This window comes from Dipteris shenzhenensis, unplaced genomic scaffold, assembly GCF_047967505.1.
Source record: "Dipteris shenzhenensis isolate YYH24624 ecotype China unplaced genomic scaffold, Dip_SZ_1.0 scaf0561, whole genome shotgun sequence".
NCBI lineage: Eukaryota > Viridiplantae > Streptophyta > Polypodiopsida > Gleicheniales > Dipteridaceae > Dipteris > Dipteris shenzhenensis.
In genome coordinates this window covers 23,734-41,077 of record NW_028239867.1, presented here as the reverse complement: position 1 = coordinate 41,077, position 17,344 = coordinate 23,734, and the positions used below count along the sequence as shown (strand labels likewise).

The 17,344-nt window shown below is 39.2% G+C and overlaps 2 protein-coding genes across 2 annotated transcripts; one reads left to right on the top strand and one right to left on the bottom strand.

Moving 5' to 3' along the window:
* The first annotated feature begins 418 nt into the window (after positions 1-418).
* LOC147878099 (pre-mRNA-splicing factor cwc22-like) lies at positions 419-5,314 on the top strand. The gene is made up of 3 exons (XM_087372428.1): positions 419-472; positions 2,581-4,663; positions 4,782-5,314. Exons 1-3 carry the CDS (start codon positions 419-421, stop codon positions 5,312-5,314), a joined length of 2,670 nt encoding a protein of 889 aa, XP_087228554.1.
* A 215-nt stretch (positions 5,315-5,529) lies between these two features.
* Positions 5,530-7,230, bottom strand: LOC147878098 (uncharacterized protein AN12072-like). The gene has a single exon (XM_087372427.1). The coding sequence runs from the start codon at positions 7,228-7,230 to the stop codon at positions 5,530-5,532; it is 1,701 nt and encodes a 566-aa protein (XP_087228553.1).
* Positions 7,231-17,344: the final 10,114 nt, after the last annotated feature.

Here is a 17,344-nt window from a genome sequence, read left to right as displayed (position 1 = left end):
TCTAATTCTTCTTGGCGATCCATTTCATCATGTCGAAAATGAGTTCTTGCAAGATTGTTTTTTAAAGTTCTAATTTTGGCAGCATATCTCAAACCAGCATCATTAGAAACTTCACCTTTCGTAAGAAGATTTTTGTTAGTCTGAAGTGGAGATCGAGTTCTAGTTCTTGAGTTTGGACCATTAGAAGGACTACCTGGATTAAAAGTTCTTTTACGTTTACGTTCAGATGATGTAGAAGTTTCTTGAGAAGGCTCTCGAATAAAAACTTTTGTTTGAGCTTCTTGTTGAGATTTCATAATATCAAAAGAATAAATATGATCTCCGGTCCAACTAACTATAAGCTCATTTGGGTTAGCATGACCTAATTTGCACGAAGTTATATGTTTGCTATCTGTTCTAAACATATCAGGTTGACCATATGGAGCAAATTTTGCGACACATCTTGTTGCATCAGCTAAATGATCCTCTGCTTGTTCATCATCTAGAGATAAAGGTAAAGTTGCTCCCTTTTCCTTTAACAAATCTCTTCCAGTCATTCTTCTATCATGCAAGAAACAATGAAGATGATCACCTCCAAGTGCAATATAATGAGGTTGAGTTGGAGAACATGTGATAGAGTAAACACTAAAGTTATAACTTGCGTACGATATCAGAGGTGGAGGTATGAGTTTTTTCTTAAGTCTTGCAGGAGTAGGTGATGGATAATGACTATCATTTTGACGTATATCCCATTGCCTGACTTCACCATCTTCTCCACAAGACAAGAAATAAAATGGAGAATCTTCTGTTACTAATCTTTTAACTGGACCAGCATGACTTGAAAATACTTTTCCATTTGTTGACCTTGTAGATAACATACGATGAGCAGAATTTGAGGTTGAAGTATGACCAATATCAAAAATTCGAATTTGACCATCGCCTGCACATGACACTATTAAAGAGTCATTAGTATGTGGCATAAACTTTACAGAAAATATATTTCTTGTATGACCAGTATTAATGGTAGTATTTAAGAAGAATTGAGATGTAGAATTCTCCGGACAATACGTATAAATATTGACGAGAGTATCATCAGAACCAGTTGCTAGAAATCGACCAGAACGAGCCCAGCTCAAAGCATTTACACATCCAGTATGTCCATTTAGTTCGTTAACTATATCAAGATTTTGAACAAAAGTTGGGTGACCATAAATGCCTTTGATTTGATGTGAAGGTTTAGTTGAACCATTTTCTCTACCGAGAATACGAGTAGAGAGATTTAAATTCATGACATTAGATTGTTATTGATCAAGTTGACGTAATAATGTCGACATTGCAAGATGCAACATGGTTGACTTGATGGAACTCGGTTTGCTTCTTGTGTTAAATAAACCTGAAAATGACGATTAAAAGTTTCAATGTTACCAGTCACATTAATTGCTTATAATCACAAGATGAGGCGAATTGAAATATTCTGCGGGGACAACTTTTGAGCTTTTTGAGGGTCTTACCGAAACGTGGGGATTTTAGTCTTAGCCTTCAGCCGGTTTTCAGCCTTATGTGATTGATTATGCATCAAAATGACAGATGGTGAACTTTAAATTCAAGTGGTTTAATAGAGGACTATTAGAATATCATTTATAAATTTTTAGTATTGGAATATATCGTGAATAATCCAATTGCAAGCTGATTCCACACTTTTTCAGCCTGAGGAGCCACAAGGTCAATTATCAAGGAATTTTTCCTCTGGTATTCGAATAACTGGATTGATTGTTCAAGAAATTCCCTTGTTGACTCATAATTTATATTCAGATGATGAGATTAATTTATTCTAACGTTAGAAGTACTATTACATTTCTTATTTTCTCGGTATAGCATTCGCAAGGCTGATGAATGCAAATCCTACACCTGCAACTTATGACATTGCTCCATTCTTATTGCTTCTTTGCTTGTTTAGCTTTGATAGCTTTCTTTCTATTACTCCTGATCATGACCATTGATAAGAAAGAACCAACTACAGCTATACCAAGTAAAATTAAGATAACTGGAATACGTATAGCCCAAACTCGTGGTGGAAATAAGGAATGAAGAGGGTGACCATCATCGACGAATGGCTATTTTACATTAGTTTCAATGAATATAACATGTCGTAATGATCATACCATTAAAAGTGTCCATATGGTATAATATAAAAAGACAGCTGAAGCTACAATGAGCATGCTAAAGCCAACAAGACGATCAAGCTAAGAAAAATTATTAGTGATTGTAGGAAGAATTAGACACTATCAATCTTACCATATTGTGATTTGAAATAGATTAAAAGAAATAAAAGAACTTGAACGAGAGATGGAGAAGAAGTCAAGTATCAAAAAAAAGATTCAAGCTGTTCTTTCCCAATTAGGGGAACGCGCCTCAAAATTGGTTGAACGTGTATTCAACTAAAGCCATCAATAGGGTTTAATCACATGTAAACCTATTATCTTGGCATAAACCGTGACTTTGCTTAATAAGCTTCAGCCTTCGTCTAGAGTTTTTTATATCAACTTTTTTAAATCAACAACTTTTCGAATCGGTTTATTCGACTCCTCACACAATATGGAGGTTGCTTCGGCAGTTCGCCTCCCAACTCCTGAACCCGTAGAGGTTATAGACAATCAACATGTCTCGAAAAGAAAATTATCTCCAGATGCAACCTCTTCTAATCACGATCGACCTCCAAGAAGACCTCGACATGAACCATCAGGTCCACTTCCAAGAGATGTGGATCGTGATAGAGCGGTAGAAAGACAGAGACAATTTGAAATACGACAACGCGACGAGAAACCAGACTCTTCTAAACCTTTAACTTCTGAGGACAAACAAGCAGCTGCCAAAAAAGAATATGAAGATTTATTGAATAAACGAAGTGGTGGTGTATATATTCCACCTGCAAGGTTGCGCGCTTTACAATCACAAATTACAGATCAAAAAAGTAAAGAATATCAACGTATGGCTTGGGAAGCTTTGAAAAAATCTATAAATGGTCTCATCAATAAAGTCAACATATCCAATATCAAACACATCGTTCCTGAATTGTTTGGAGAGAATTTGATTCGAGGAAGGGGTTTATTTTGTCGTTCAATAATGAAAGCTCAAGCTGCTTCTTTGCCTTTCACACCTATTTTCGCTGCTACTGTTGCAATTGTTAATACAAAATTACCTCAACTTGGTGAACTTTTGGTTAAGAGATTGGTTGCTTCATTTCGAAAAGCCTTTAAACGAAATGATAAGGCTGTTTGTATTAGTACTACTACCTTTCTTGCTCATCTTGTTAATCAACAAGTTTGTGATTATATGTTAGCAGCACAAATGCTTCTACTACTGCTTCATAAACCTACAGATGATGGTGTAGAAATTGCTGTTAACTTGGTAAAAGAATGTGGACAAATACTGGAAGAAATGAATGGTAAAATCGCATTAGCGGTATTTGATCAATTTCGTTCAATTTTACATGAAGCTTCTGATCTTGAAAAACGTACTCAATATATGATTGAAGTTCTGTTTCAGGTTCGCAAAGATAAATGGAAAGAATATCCTGCTGTCAAAGAAGAACTTGATCTTGTAGAAGAGGAGGATCAAATTACACATCAAGTTGATTTGGATGGAGAACTTGATCTTCAAGATGGTTTAAATATTTTTAAATTTGATTCAGAATATCAAGAACATGAAGATGAATATAAAAAACTCAAAGCAGAAATTCTTGGAGAAGACGAAGACGAGGACGGTGACGAATATACTGATGATGAATCAAGTGAAGATGGAGAAACTGCTGTTCAAGAAAGAGAAATGGAAATCAAGGACCAAACAAATACTGACCTTTCAAATCTCAGAAGGTCTATCTACTTGACAATCAAGAGTAGTGGTACTTTTGAAGAAGCTTGTCACAAGCTAATGAGAATCAACCTTCCTGCTGGTATGGAAAAAGAACTACCTTCTATGGTACTTCAATGCTCGTATCAAGAACAGACATTCAACAAATTTTATGGTAACATCGGAGAAAGATTTTGCAAACTGAACCGTTTCTGGAAAGAACTTTTTCAAGAGCTGTTTATTGAATACTATGAAACCATTCATCGATATGAAACAAATAAACTTCGTATCATTGCTCAATTCTTCGGTCACTTACTAAGTACTGATGCTATTGGATGGGAAGTTTTATCAATTATTCATCTCAATGAAGAAGAAACTACCTCATCATCTCGTATATTCATTAAGATTTTGTTCGAGGAACTTTCACAAGCAGTTGGTATGAATGATTTGGTAACAAAACTTCGGGATGATATTCTTCAACCTAGCTTGGCTGGCATATTCCCTAAGGATAATCCAACAAATACTCGCTTTTCCATCAATTTCTTTACTGCTATTGGTATGGGTAGATTAACAGAAGATATGAGAGAGTATCTCAAAAACATACCACAAGAAACCACTCAAGTTACAAGACGTGATGATGCTGACGATTCTGGATCAGACACAGCTTCAACTTATTCGTCGTCATACTCTTCACGTTCAGACTCTCGCTCAAGATCACCACGAGGTAGGCGTGGCTCTCATTCCGACTCGGATTCACGTTCAAGATCTCGTTCTACACAACCAAGGAGACGTTCACGAGGTGATTCACCAGATGAAAGACGTCGAGGCGGAAGAAGTGCAAATGACTCACATTCTCCACGACCAAGGAGACGTTCAAGGGGTGATTCACCAGATCAAAGACGTCGAGGCCGAAGAGATTCTCACTCTGACTCTGATTCTGATTCCCGCTCCAGTTCAGGATCGCGTTCAGCTTCATCTCTTCCGAGACGAAGAAGGGACGATTCTGAATCAGATCATGGCCGACGAGGCGGTGGGCGAGGGAGAGGTGGACGCGGAGGTGGACGTGGCCGAGACGATTCTGACTCTGATGACGATCGACGCGGCAGTGGGCGAGGTAGAGGTGGAGGTGGTCGCGGGCGCGGCAGAGACGACTCTGATGATGACGATGATCGACGTGGTGGCAGAGGCAGAGGAGGACGGGGCAGAGACCATTCTGACTCCGGTGACGATCGACGAGGTGGAGGCTGGGGAGGACGGGGTGGAAGAGGAGGACGCGGAGGAAGAGGAGGTTACGGTCGCGGCAGGGGAGGAGGACGTGGCGGACACGACGACGAAGGTGGCAGATCACGACGAAACAACACCAGCTCAGGCGACGATCGATCCGCATCTCCTCCCCGCGGCAGCAGAAGAAGAGACGACAGCGAAGATAGCAGAAGTCCGTCTCGCACGCCTCCCAGACGCCGTCGTTAGTCTCATTGTACAATAGCAAAAAGTCAATAGTGTAAATTGAATAAATGGTGGCATTCGATGTATATCTAAATATCTTGGATATTCTGCTAAGTTTTTCTTATTGTTTTTCTTTCCCAAAAACGTCGTGGGTATACCTGTGTATTGTTTTGCATAAAAACGCTATGATGGTAAAAGTTATTCGACACTAGTGTCAAGTGTTCTATCAATTTCATATCAAAGTATCCAACAGTCTCAAGCGTCCTTATCGGCCTTCAACCGTCTGCCTCTCATTTCCGAGCTGCCATCTTTGCCCAGTACATCCCACGACGAGCCTGCGCCTTTGTTAGCTGATGAAGTGACGGGCCGACTTCTCGACGAGCTCGGCGCTATCGTGGCTGCAGATTGATGCAGATCCAGCCCATCCATCATCTCGATCAAATCCACATCTCCATTATCCGGCCTATCGCGTCCTCCTACTTTGGGACTGCTTGCGACGCTGCGCCCGGCTTCTTCAAACACGTTCGCGGCCTTTTTGCCCACTTTGCGCATCCACCGCTCCACGTACAGACTCACGTCCTGCAGATCCATGCCCTGGCCGGGTGTGGGCGTTGTGGTTCCTGAGCGGTGCGGTCCGGCTACTGATGAGCCGGTTGGGTCATCTGCGGCGAGGAGTGCGGGCGTCCAGGGCGTATAGACTGTGATAGATGAGGGTGGCGCGACGAATTCTGACGCTTTTGGCGCGAACATCTCGGTCAGTTTTTCTCGGCCCGGACCAGGAGAGTGCGTGGTTCGATCGAGGGAGCCGACACCACCGGGCCCACTGAGATATGAGATCAGAGTCTTGGATGATTTGGCTGTGCTGCGTCTGGATACCGGCGGTGGTGGGACGGAGCCACTCGGAGAACGCTGCATGGCGAGATTAGGTGACCTTGGTGACGAAGATGTAGGTGGACGTGTGAGGTCTAATGAAGTTCCTCGTGAGAAATCGCCCGCACTAGCAGAAGTAGACTTCCGGCGAGGGCGAGGGAAATATGATAGATGCTGACGAGAAAGGCGAACTATTTGAGTTGGAGTATTTGATGAAGGAAGTAGTACCCATGAATCATGCCTCCATGCTGGTTCTTCAGCTGCAGTAGATGAGGATTGTGTAGGAGAAGAAGGAACGACATCAGAAGACGTCGATGAAGTTTGATTTGCATGCGTAAGGTTAAAGGCTTGTGCCCATCCATTGGAAGCCGAATCATCAATTGGTTCAGATGATAGTAGATCAATTTCTGGTTCTTTTGATCCATTTTGTGGTGATTCTGGGCCCGAAACCTTTTTGCCTTTCAAAGCGCATGCATCTACAGGTATTAAGATGGTCTCACGAGTTTGAATTGGATCATTTGGCCACATTCGATTGGCCTTTCTGAGTATCTGAGCTGTACAGTTATATCTGATAGTCAATCCAGCCATAGTGTCTCCGGGTTGAACTTTATGTAAATACGCAAGAGCTTCTTGTTCAATTTGTGGAGTTTCTTGATCAAATTCGTTTGAATCTTTACGTTTATGTAGTGTATTATTCCCATCCAACAAAGCAGTTCGTTTTGCATCGCGTAACTTTGAGGCGCGATCATTATTAGATCCTGCACCTATATTATTCTCGCCCAATCCCGAAGGTCCCCATTCTTGAGGTGTTATCGGTCGCTGCGGACTAGAAGTTCTCGAAGGTCTTTTAGAAAAGGTGCTAGTAAAAGAATCAAGGGTGTCTTTTCCGATGACTGAGGATGCGAAACCATGAACGGCCGAAAATGAATTACTCCATGTGTTGAAAGGTTTGGTAGAAGAGTTATTCCTACTTAGAGAATTCTTAGAAGTCGAGGACGAGTCAATAGACGGCTGATCTTGGTAATTATGGTTGTTATTTTCGGGACGAGCTCTTCTAGATCTTATGGTGGAGGTATTAGACTGCATTGGAGCAAGAGCCCTGCGCTTTGGAACAAGGCAAAAGCATGAGATTAGATTTTAATTGTGTAAATAGAAGAATGTAAAGTTGTATGAGATAGCTTATTTGATGTTGTAACTGTGAATATGGAGAAGCGTAGCTGTTCTCATTCGTTTTGAGGAGAGCCCTATGGAGAATGACGAAAGTGGTGGGTTGGATTTGGTGAGGCTCAGTAATTTAGTGATATTGTTGGTAGGGAGTATTCGCGGCCTATTTTACTATACAACGATTGATTATTCAACCGATTAATGTTGGTCCTAGAATAGTCTTGTCAGTGCTTGTCTTGCTAATCTTTCCAAACTATTCTAGGAATTTTTTTTGATCAAGTCAAGTTTGCTGTCTCAGTCTTTTACTAATTAGCTTGACGATTTCGTGATTTCTTATCATCTTTCAACTGCTAAATAAGTTTTTCAATGCAAATAGATGGAATAGGAAAACAATTTATATCAAATCAAAATACTATCTTGATTGAAACAAAAAAAACAATTCATAACTAGGATACAAACAGCGTTTCATTATTGTATCAACCGTACTATAAACTGACAAATTCCAATACTTTTGATTAAAATAAAGATAACCCAGCAAGGTACAACTTTATAGTTATCTTTACTATCCTAGAAATTTTTACAACTCTTCTATAACTTTCTCCTCTTCCTTTTTTTTAAAGCCAACTCACTCTTTTGTTTTCTGTTCTTTTATCAAATCTCTATTAAAATAAATCTCTCTTATTCGTTTTCTTGTTTTTTCTTTTCTTATCCATGATTTTTTCAAAACTATTTACATTTATTAATCATGGCAAATGATGCCCCAGCTTTTGGTCTTCAAGCTCATCTAAGAGAACTTGAAAGCGAAGCAAAAGATGCAATTTCAGAACTTGAAGAAATAGAAGAAAAATATGAAAAACGTTGTCAAGAATTAAATCATGAAATTAATCTTCTTATTGAAAGAGCTACAAAAGAAAAGGCTACTTTAAAAGAGCAATTGAATCGAAAGAAGAAAACTGCTATTCAAAGACAAGATGCATTGAATGCTTTCAAAGTAAGTCGTTTTCAAATTATCCTTATCAACAAGTCTAACACATAATTAGAAAACAATAGCAGGCGATCTTGTTTCTACGGTTTCTACAGTTGCCACAGAATCCATAAAACCTTCTTTAAGCCATCGAGAATCTACCTTTTCTCAACCTGATCCAGAACCAGAACCTATTTCAGCTCTTGAATTCGATTCACCTTCAAGTCCACCTCCAAGTACTTCTCTTGCGAGATCTACCGTTTCTAAAACTCCACTTCCAATATCCAATGATGCAGATATATTAAAACCAGATCTAAGATATCTACCAGATCATGGTATTATTGTTAGAACGTCAAGCAATGAGTGGGCAGAATTAAGATGTTTCATTTGTAGTGGTAATCATGTCGAAAAGAAAGGTTTCCTGAAAGGGACAAGAGGAATGCTCGCTCATTTAAACAAATCTCATGGAATTGATTTCATGGATGGAAAAAGACTCGATTCAACTAATCTACTTGATTATTGTGTTCATAGAAAAATTTCCGATGATGAAGCTCTTCGTATTCATAAGATGTTACTTCCATTAGAACAGATACCATGTAGAGATGGACCCGGTCCAATGGAATCACCGGCTCAAGTCAATGGTGTCGAAAATTCTCCTCCAAATCAAACAGTTGCGACTCCAATTTCTACAAAGAAAGTTATGAAACTCAAGGAATCACTTTTGCCATCTGCTACCATTACCTCCAACTCTGGTCAAGATGATGAAGATGGTGGTGCATATGATTGGCTTAAACGTTACCCATCTATTGTTCATAGAAAAGATGGCGTTTGGGTTGAATTACGTTGTGGAGTTTGTGGAGGAAACTCTTTAGCTGCTAGTGATAAAAGATTTGCTCAAGGTATCGTTGGTTTTGTTCGTCATCTTGGTAGAGGTCATGATTTAAAACCACCATCAGCAACTGGTAGATTTGAATGGGCCATGGAACGGTGCGAATATCGAACAGTTTCCAATGAAGAAGTTGCTCGATTCGCAGAAGGAACTTTACCTGGTCCTCCAAAGATTGCTTTCAGACAAACTGCAATAACATGGAGTGGACCAAGAAGTACTAAAACTACAACTCCTATTCTACCGCCTCCTAGAATCAAGAAGGTATGGAGTGTTTTTGATGATATACCATCTCCAACACAAATCAACACTAGCATATCTTCTCTAGGAATTGAAACAAATCAAGCAAAACAAGCAAAACGGAAATTACCTGATGCAAGTAATGTAGAAACTGAAAACAGAAATCAGCCTGTGGAACAAAATGGAACAGGAAGAGATCATCAAAAAACTCCTAGTGACGATGAGAGATCTAAGGCTTCCAAGAAGCCTCGACATTCTATTCCTTTTAGCCCAAAAACTTCATCTCGTAATTCTAAGAAACCGAGAGAGAATGGTGCTCAGTCATTACCTACCAGCCCTGTTCTTACTCAAAAACCTGACAAGCCCTCAAGGTCAGAAAAACCTTCAAGATCTAATACTTTAGAATCCCCAGTAGTTGCTGTTCAGAATTCTACTGATAGCATTAGAAGCTCTGAGAATACTTTGCAAAACTCACAGAATCCTGCTGAAAACAGAGAAAATGTAAGAGAACCTGAAAAAACACAAAAACCTGACAAACCTCAAAAACCTCAAAAGACAACAAGACCAGAGGTTCAAGATAAACCTCAAAAAGCACCCATTAGTCTTGACAGCGTAAATGCTTATTGCCCTTGTACAATTCAAGGTCATAAATGTGGCTCTCCAATCTGCGAAAAGCCCAAAGTCTGCATTGTAAGTTATGCCTCGACATTTTTTTTTTCAATCACTAACTCATCATCAAAGGCAAATGGGCATGGTTGGGCATGTCGAGACAAGGTCCATAATATCAGACCTAGTTGTGTAATAGGTCTTCTTGCAACATGCAATAATGATGATTGTCAATACGGTCATGAACAAATCCCAGACAGACAAAAAATCATGTCTACACATGGTTTGGTCTGTAAAAATCACTAGACAAAAAATAGACATTCACATAAAAAGGGCATACGGAGGATTTTAATTGCTTTTGCTTTTTATATTGCTCGATACCACTTTGCATTCATTTGGCTCAATTTTGAGCTTTACTTGATTTGAGATGGTGTGTTATATAGCTTTTTTAACAATATCATATCTCAAATCCAAAATAAGACATACTGTTCTCATTTGGTGATTCGTTCCCAGAATTTGTTTGATTTTCGCTTTCCCTTGTCTACTTCTGTCTTTTCATTTCGATTCCTCTCTTTCAATAGGATACTTTCAACAAAATCTACCTCTCTCTTCTTCATCTCTGCTTTAGTCAAAAGGCCTCTTCCACCATCATAGCTTGTATCTGAATCCTTTTGACCGTCATATTTGTTGTCACTTATTCCTAGCACATCACATACTTTCTCGCCCTTTTTCTCAAGCCATATTCCATTAACAAGCCCATCAATCCAATGTCTAGGCAAAGCTCCGTAACCCAAATACGCACCCAAGACAGCTCCTGCAACAACAGCATTTGTGTCAGCATCACCAGCTGCCATGGTGATCTCAGTAATGGCTTTTTCGAAAACCCGGGATCTAGCAGCCGTTGTTTTTGCATAGTTCATGGCATCACGTAGAACGACTAATGTACATCCCAATGCTTTATACACATACCCGATACTAGTCATTTCGTCAATGTTGATATCATCCAGAGTTTGAGCAAATGCATAACGACGAAATTCCTCGTCATCCTTATTAGTCCAGACACTTTCACCGCCTTCTCCATCCTTCTTTGACAGAGATGGAATGTACCATTGCTTAACATACTCCACCGTCTGCTCAACAAGCCCATCAACATCCTTCACTGTCCCAACCTCACCACGAATCAACCCCCTAACTAAAGCAACCACAATCCCGCAACTAACCACACATCTAGGATCCAGATGAGTCACACAGCTTATCTCCGCACTCATCCTCCACGTCTCCTCAAGCGACTTGTCCAAGCACGCAAACGCAACAGGATACGTCCGCATCAAGCTGCCATTTGCTGCATTCTTGCGTCCGCCCGCTTCCCAGATTCGTAAAGCCGTCTCTCTTGGCCGCTCAAAAAACTCGCTGTCTCGCACCACCCGTCCAACCGTCGCGCCGAGACCTAGCGGCAGCGTATCCAGTACTCGCAACCCCTGCTCCACCCATACGCGAAGACGCGCTGCTACGTCTTCAGGCGTGATTTTCCCGCCGTTGTGAAGAAATCCAAGAAGTAGCAGGATGCAATGGTCCGTGTCATCCGTCCAGCGCCCTTCAGTGAACTTCACGCGGTGCGAGTCGTGCCAGAACGCAGTAGGAGTCGGACACAGCGTAAACTTGGCGTCTGGATACGCTTTTCTGGCGTTTGATGTGGACATGAACTCGGTGTAAAGACCGATTGCGTCGCCTAGAGCTGAGCCGATTATAGCTCCAAGGACCTTGGAGTGCATCGAGGATTTGATGTGTGGGTGGGTTGCCAGTAGAGTTGCGAGCGGTATTATTGTCTCTTGTGCTGCCATTTTTGCTTGATGCGTGCTGAGTTTGCTTGGAGATGGGACATTGGCTCTCGCTAAGATGATATATAGAGCTGTTTTTGTTGCACTGCCTCGATCTACTTACAGTACTAAAATAACACAGCCATGCTTAAAAATCTAAAAATTCAAAACGCTATCATAGCCTAGGACCTAAAGGGTGAAACCTTCATGTCCAATTATCTCGAATTCAAGGGTCGTTCATTAAGCAAACAAAATCGCTTTTCTTAGTTCTTACGAATAGAAATTACAAAGCAGCTCAACAGGATCATCAACATGTTCAGATTGAATTTTAAAAGAAAACATTGTATCTAATCATTCATGAAAGTTATGATTAACAATTTAATTTGCCTTGGATTGAGCTAATAATTTACAAATCAAGAATCTTCTTTACTCTCCTTCATCAAAGCCTCCGCTAATTTTACCGCCCAAGCCTTGTATCCATGTTGATCTGATTCAGGCATTGATTTAGCTAGATGAGTGAGTAACTTGTCTAGTAAAGTTGCTAACGCTGGAGTAATCTTTGTTATTGGTTTTTGGTTAATAGTTGGTGGCATGTTAGAGAAATGAGACCATGATCCTGGTGGTGGTGGTGGAATTGGTGGCATTGGAGGAAATGTTACTCCTAGATTCGATGGGCCTTGGTTAGGAATTGGTGGGGGATTGTTGATAGTTATTTGTGGCAACGGGATTGCGTTATGAATTTGGTTCAATTTTGGAAGAGGTTGTATATTATCTGGTGGATTAGGGAATGAAGAAAATCCTTGAAGGGCTGCATCTTGTGCATCTTGTTGTGCCTTTTGAAGGGCTACCAATTGTGCATTTAAAGAGGGATTTGACGGAGAATATGTGATTGAATTTTGAAATGAAACTGGTGCAAGGTTGTTGAGATTCTGAGCATGACCAATTCCAGTTTGCATCATGGTTGTTGGAAAGATTGGATTTGCTGATAGAGGTTGTGCAATAAAGGGAGAAGGAGTTGACTGCAATACCATAGGATACACAGGAGAAATCATACCATCTAACACATTAATTTATTAGGTAAAGATCAAAATCGCGGTCAAGATTGATTAGAATGATTCAACCTCATGTTTTAAACTTACTTGGAAATGATGGATTTATCTCTTGTTGAGGTATTTGTGGTTGAATCAAACCATGCGGCAGTGGATAATGTGGTTTCATCTGCATCAAATGCTGCATTGGTTGAGTTTGGTGCATTTGCTGCATGTTAAACATCTGCTGCGCGTGGTGTGCAATTTGCATCTGTTGTGACCATAGCTTTTGTGTTGAATGTTGCACTTTGGGTGTTTATGCATCTCAGATGGCTGTATAAGGTAGCTTTTGATATTAGTACGGAATAACTATTACTATGTACACTTATAAGTAACTTACTTTCTGGTTCGGAAAATGCTGAGGTAGCTTTCCATTTGGCAATTTTCCGCTTGTTGGAGGAACCGCCGGAAGGACATGATTTTGTGCTTGAACAGCCGGGGCAGCAGAAGGACTTTGAGTGATTGTCTGCTTCGGTTTTAACCCCAAGTTAATGGACTTGACACTGAAGAATTTATTTTTTGCGGGATCAACGACAGTTTTGGAAGCAGATACTACATCTTCACTCTCACTCTGGTTGTCAGATGGTGAAAGTGTATCAGAGACATATTCATCATCTTCCCAATCTTCATCAATGAAACGGTCACTAGACTTTGGTTCTGCTTCTTTCTTTCAATTTCTTTTTCAATTGAGCTTGGTGGATTAAGATTTGCAATATTAAACTTTGTAAGAGTTGATTGACCAGGCTGAATTAGAAAAGAATGTCTATACCTTGAAACCAAATTAAGACCTTGATGTAGCCACACTGAAATTGTTCGAATAATTTGTTCGGCATTGAATTCAAAATGCTTTTCAACAACAGAACTCCAAATATCTTGTCGATCTAACCATGGTTCCATTGCAACTCTTAGCGTTAATTCTCTTAGTTTCTTGTTGTACTGTAAAGACTCTTGTGTGCCTCTTGCCAAGTCTCTCCCTGGTTCATTGCACCATGGCTCGTCACACAAAATCATTGATTGAATTGATACAAGTACTTGTAGTAAAGTACTTTGATTTGGCCTCCATGGTTCTCCATTCCAAGTTCCAAGCAAACTTAAACAAACTTTTCCATCTGGGTACAAATTTGGGTTGAAACCAGTCTTACATGGTGAAACAGTTCTAAAATGAACTTTTGGTGGACTATTGGGGTAATCTGCCGGACAAAAGATATCAAACTCAAATAAGCCATTCTCATAAGGTGTATCTTTTGGCCCGGTAATGATGGCTTTCATAATATCAAGTCTAGATGATCCATGTCTAACATAGATACCACAAGGTAAAGATGTTCTTAATGATGTAATATCTGAAACAAGACGTTTTATTCTGCCTTTTCCAGGTATAATTGTTGCCTGAGTTTCTTTAAGAAAATAGAAAGACTCAAGTATACTCTCATCAGGTACATCATCTAAACAAGCTTCTCTATGCCACTCTGCAAATAGTGCTTCTGTACCTTTTTGACTTTTGTCTTCAATTGTCAAAGAATTTATTTTTAAAAATTCGGCCAATTCGCAAATTTTTGGACACAAATCCATTATGTCAGAATCCAATTCTGTTAATTCCATGGGATTATTTTCTTTGATTGCTTCATTTCGTTTCATGTATGCCGCTGCTTGAATACCTAATGGTTGAATTATATTTGCAATTGATTGCAATTTTTCATTTTTGCTCTGAATACCTTTTCCTTTGCTTATAGAGGTGAAAGTTATAGTTGAAAGTGTTTCTTTTTCAGAATAATCAGTTCTTTCTTCCAGTAGAATCTTGGTGAGAGTATATTGATTAATTAAAAGCTGAATGACTGACATGAGAGGTTTATAAACTATTTTACGCTTTGAAACGTTGTCGATTGAATCATTTCGAAGCAATGAAGCAAAAAGTTCCAAGGCAAAACTTCTTCTCAGCATATTTTCTAATATCTTTGGAGGTTGTACATCAAATGAATCATTACGATCAACAGAAGGAAGTGTGTTCAGTAATAAACTAAGGTGAGCTTCCAATTCGTTATCAAAGGGATCGGTGTTATTGAAAACGACCTGTTCTAATTTATTTCGACGCTTATGAGGATTCTTATAATGTTCATTACTTCCACCATACCCAATTCCGTTTGATTTTGAAGTTGTTTTTGTTGTTGAATTTGATGGTTTTTTCTTGGTTGCTTTTCGAGACTCTACAAACACAACGTCGTAACATAAAAGAATCCATATAATAAATAATCTTCCTTGATCGCAACACCAATCTATCTCATAATCGTCCCCGGAAAGCTTATTTAAAGAACCATTCTTAATATGAGTGCCGCAACCAATACATGTCAAGCCTTTTGATTTTCCACAGTTTCCACATGATACCATTGAAGAAACAAAGTGAGTTGTAAACCAAGTTTGAGGAACTTTTATAGGCCATTCAGAACCATGTGTTGCAAGTAATGATGATTTACATTTCGAACATTTGATTTTGAGAAGAGATTGTCCAAAAGTATAAAGTGAATCTGTAGTATCATGATCAGTTTCTCGATCTGCATCATCTTCCATATCGAATTGAGCTTGAAGTTGTAAAGCTAATTTCAAATCTTCATGGTCATCATCAAGTGATGAAACATGCTCAGCCTTGTGTTTTTTAGGTGAACTTAGACAAGTCTTTTCTTCAGCTGATTCTTTATCAAATTGTGCTTGAAGCATTAATGCCAAAACATGATCATCCATCGGTTCATTATCAGAACTATTTTCAGTTAAATCGATAACGATTTTTTGTTTTTCATCAAAAATGGTTGTTCCTCCAGAATTTGTTGATTTGTTAAAAGTAAAATGAGCTGATGACTCTCCCAGCTGCTGTTCATATCGATCAGCCGATAATTTTCGTTTGATTTTCGACATAAGTGTCTTGATAATCTTCATCCAGGATAGATTTTCTACAATTTAAACATTGAGTAACAATCAAGTAGATCAAATAGCCCAACGACGTCAAATTGTCCCGCACTTGAGGCTGAAAGTGAATGACTATCAGCCTGATGCTCCCTGCTTTGTGTATTTAATATCAGAAATTTAATTTGCTAATAAATAAACAATCTGTGCAATATGAATGATTTCAAGACAAACTGATTTATTCAATAAGTGAATAATAGACTTAAACAAGTTCAACAAGTTTGAAGTTGTACAATCAACAAGCTGCTGCTGAGTGGAGAGGCCTGATTAGCACCTGACTTTGAGACTGCCTTTGACAACTATTACATCTAACAGTCACAAATCTACAAATTCGTTTTGGGTTATTAACTTTTACTTGAATTATGCCCCACTATATTTCAGGCTACAATTTTCAAGTTATAAATGTATCTATGAGGCACATACAATAGTTTACTGACCATAACTGGTTACGACCTAAAATGCATTTCGATTGGTTTATTTTAGTAGTGGAGTCCAGTCATGTAGGCCCAAGCTTCTACCTAGCTATTGTTGGCAAGGCCGTGAATCTAAACTGACTTGTCATTCTTTATAAGATCTTTAGCAGCGGCCTCATTTTCTCAAATCAATTTTTACCTAAAGTTGATGCAGGCACATAGGATTAGAGAATGTTGGAAATTTCTAGACACATTTTTTAAAGTGCTTTTTGTGACTTGAGTTTAGTATGGCCAGCGGCAAATCCATTTCACTCACCAAACTAAGGATCACTGAACAAATGCTTTACGAATTACTCTGTGGATTCATCCTTTGGATTATTGAAGTCAAATTATACAAAATCTGTTTCTGTCACAGCATTACTCATTAGTACTTGTTATTGTTATTAACAAAGACTCAACATCTTATATCTATTGTTGCGATCAAAGTCAAAAAACCAACAATGGCAACGTGCTTAACATTTTCTTCTTATAATTATTTTTGCGCTATAATTAAAAGTGGGATTGACATTTTCGGTTTCTAGAAGGAGAACCTTTTTAGCGCCACGTTCAGGGGGATCGACGTCAATCCGTATGGTCGTAACGTCTCCCCTTACATAGCGTCAGCAACAAAGACATGTTTTTCTCCCCGATCCTCCGAAGAAAAATAAAATTAGGGGATAAATTCTTTGTTGCAGAAAAGGCCCACCGGTGATAGAGTAAAGTGCTCATGACAAAATGGCAGGATCAAGCTAATGCAACGAATGCACTCTGAAACTTCCTAACCGCGATGTCTCTCCTTACTTCTCACGATGTTGAATGACTGGTGAACAATAAGTTTTATCATTCAAATTGGTATCACAAAATTCATAATGTCTTGATTTTATGTATTCAAAGATCAAACAGAGACGCCCTTTTGAAATTTCCGGGCTGTAAAGGCTTTGTTTGTGTGAGTATTTACTTGCCTCATTTCCTATTGTGTGACGAGTTTTGTGGTCCTGTCCATTGACTATTGACAATGTGGATATCCAACA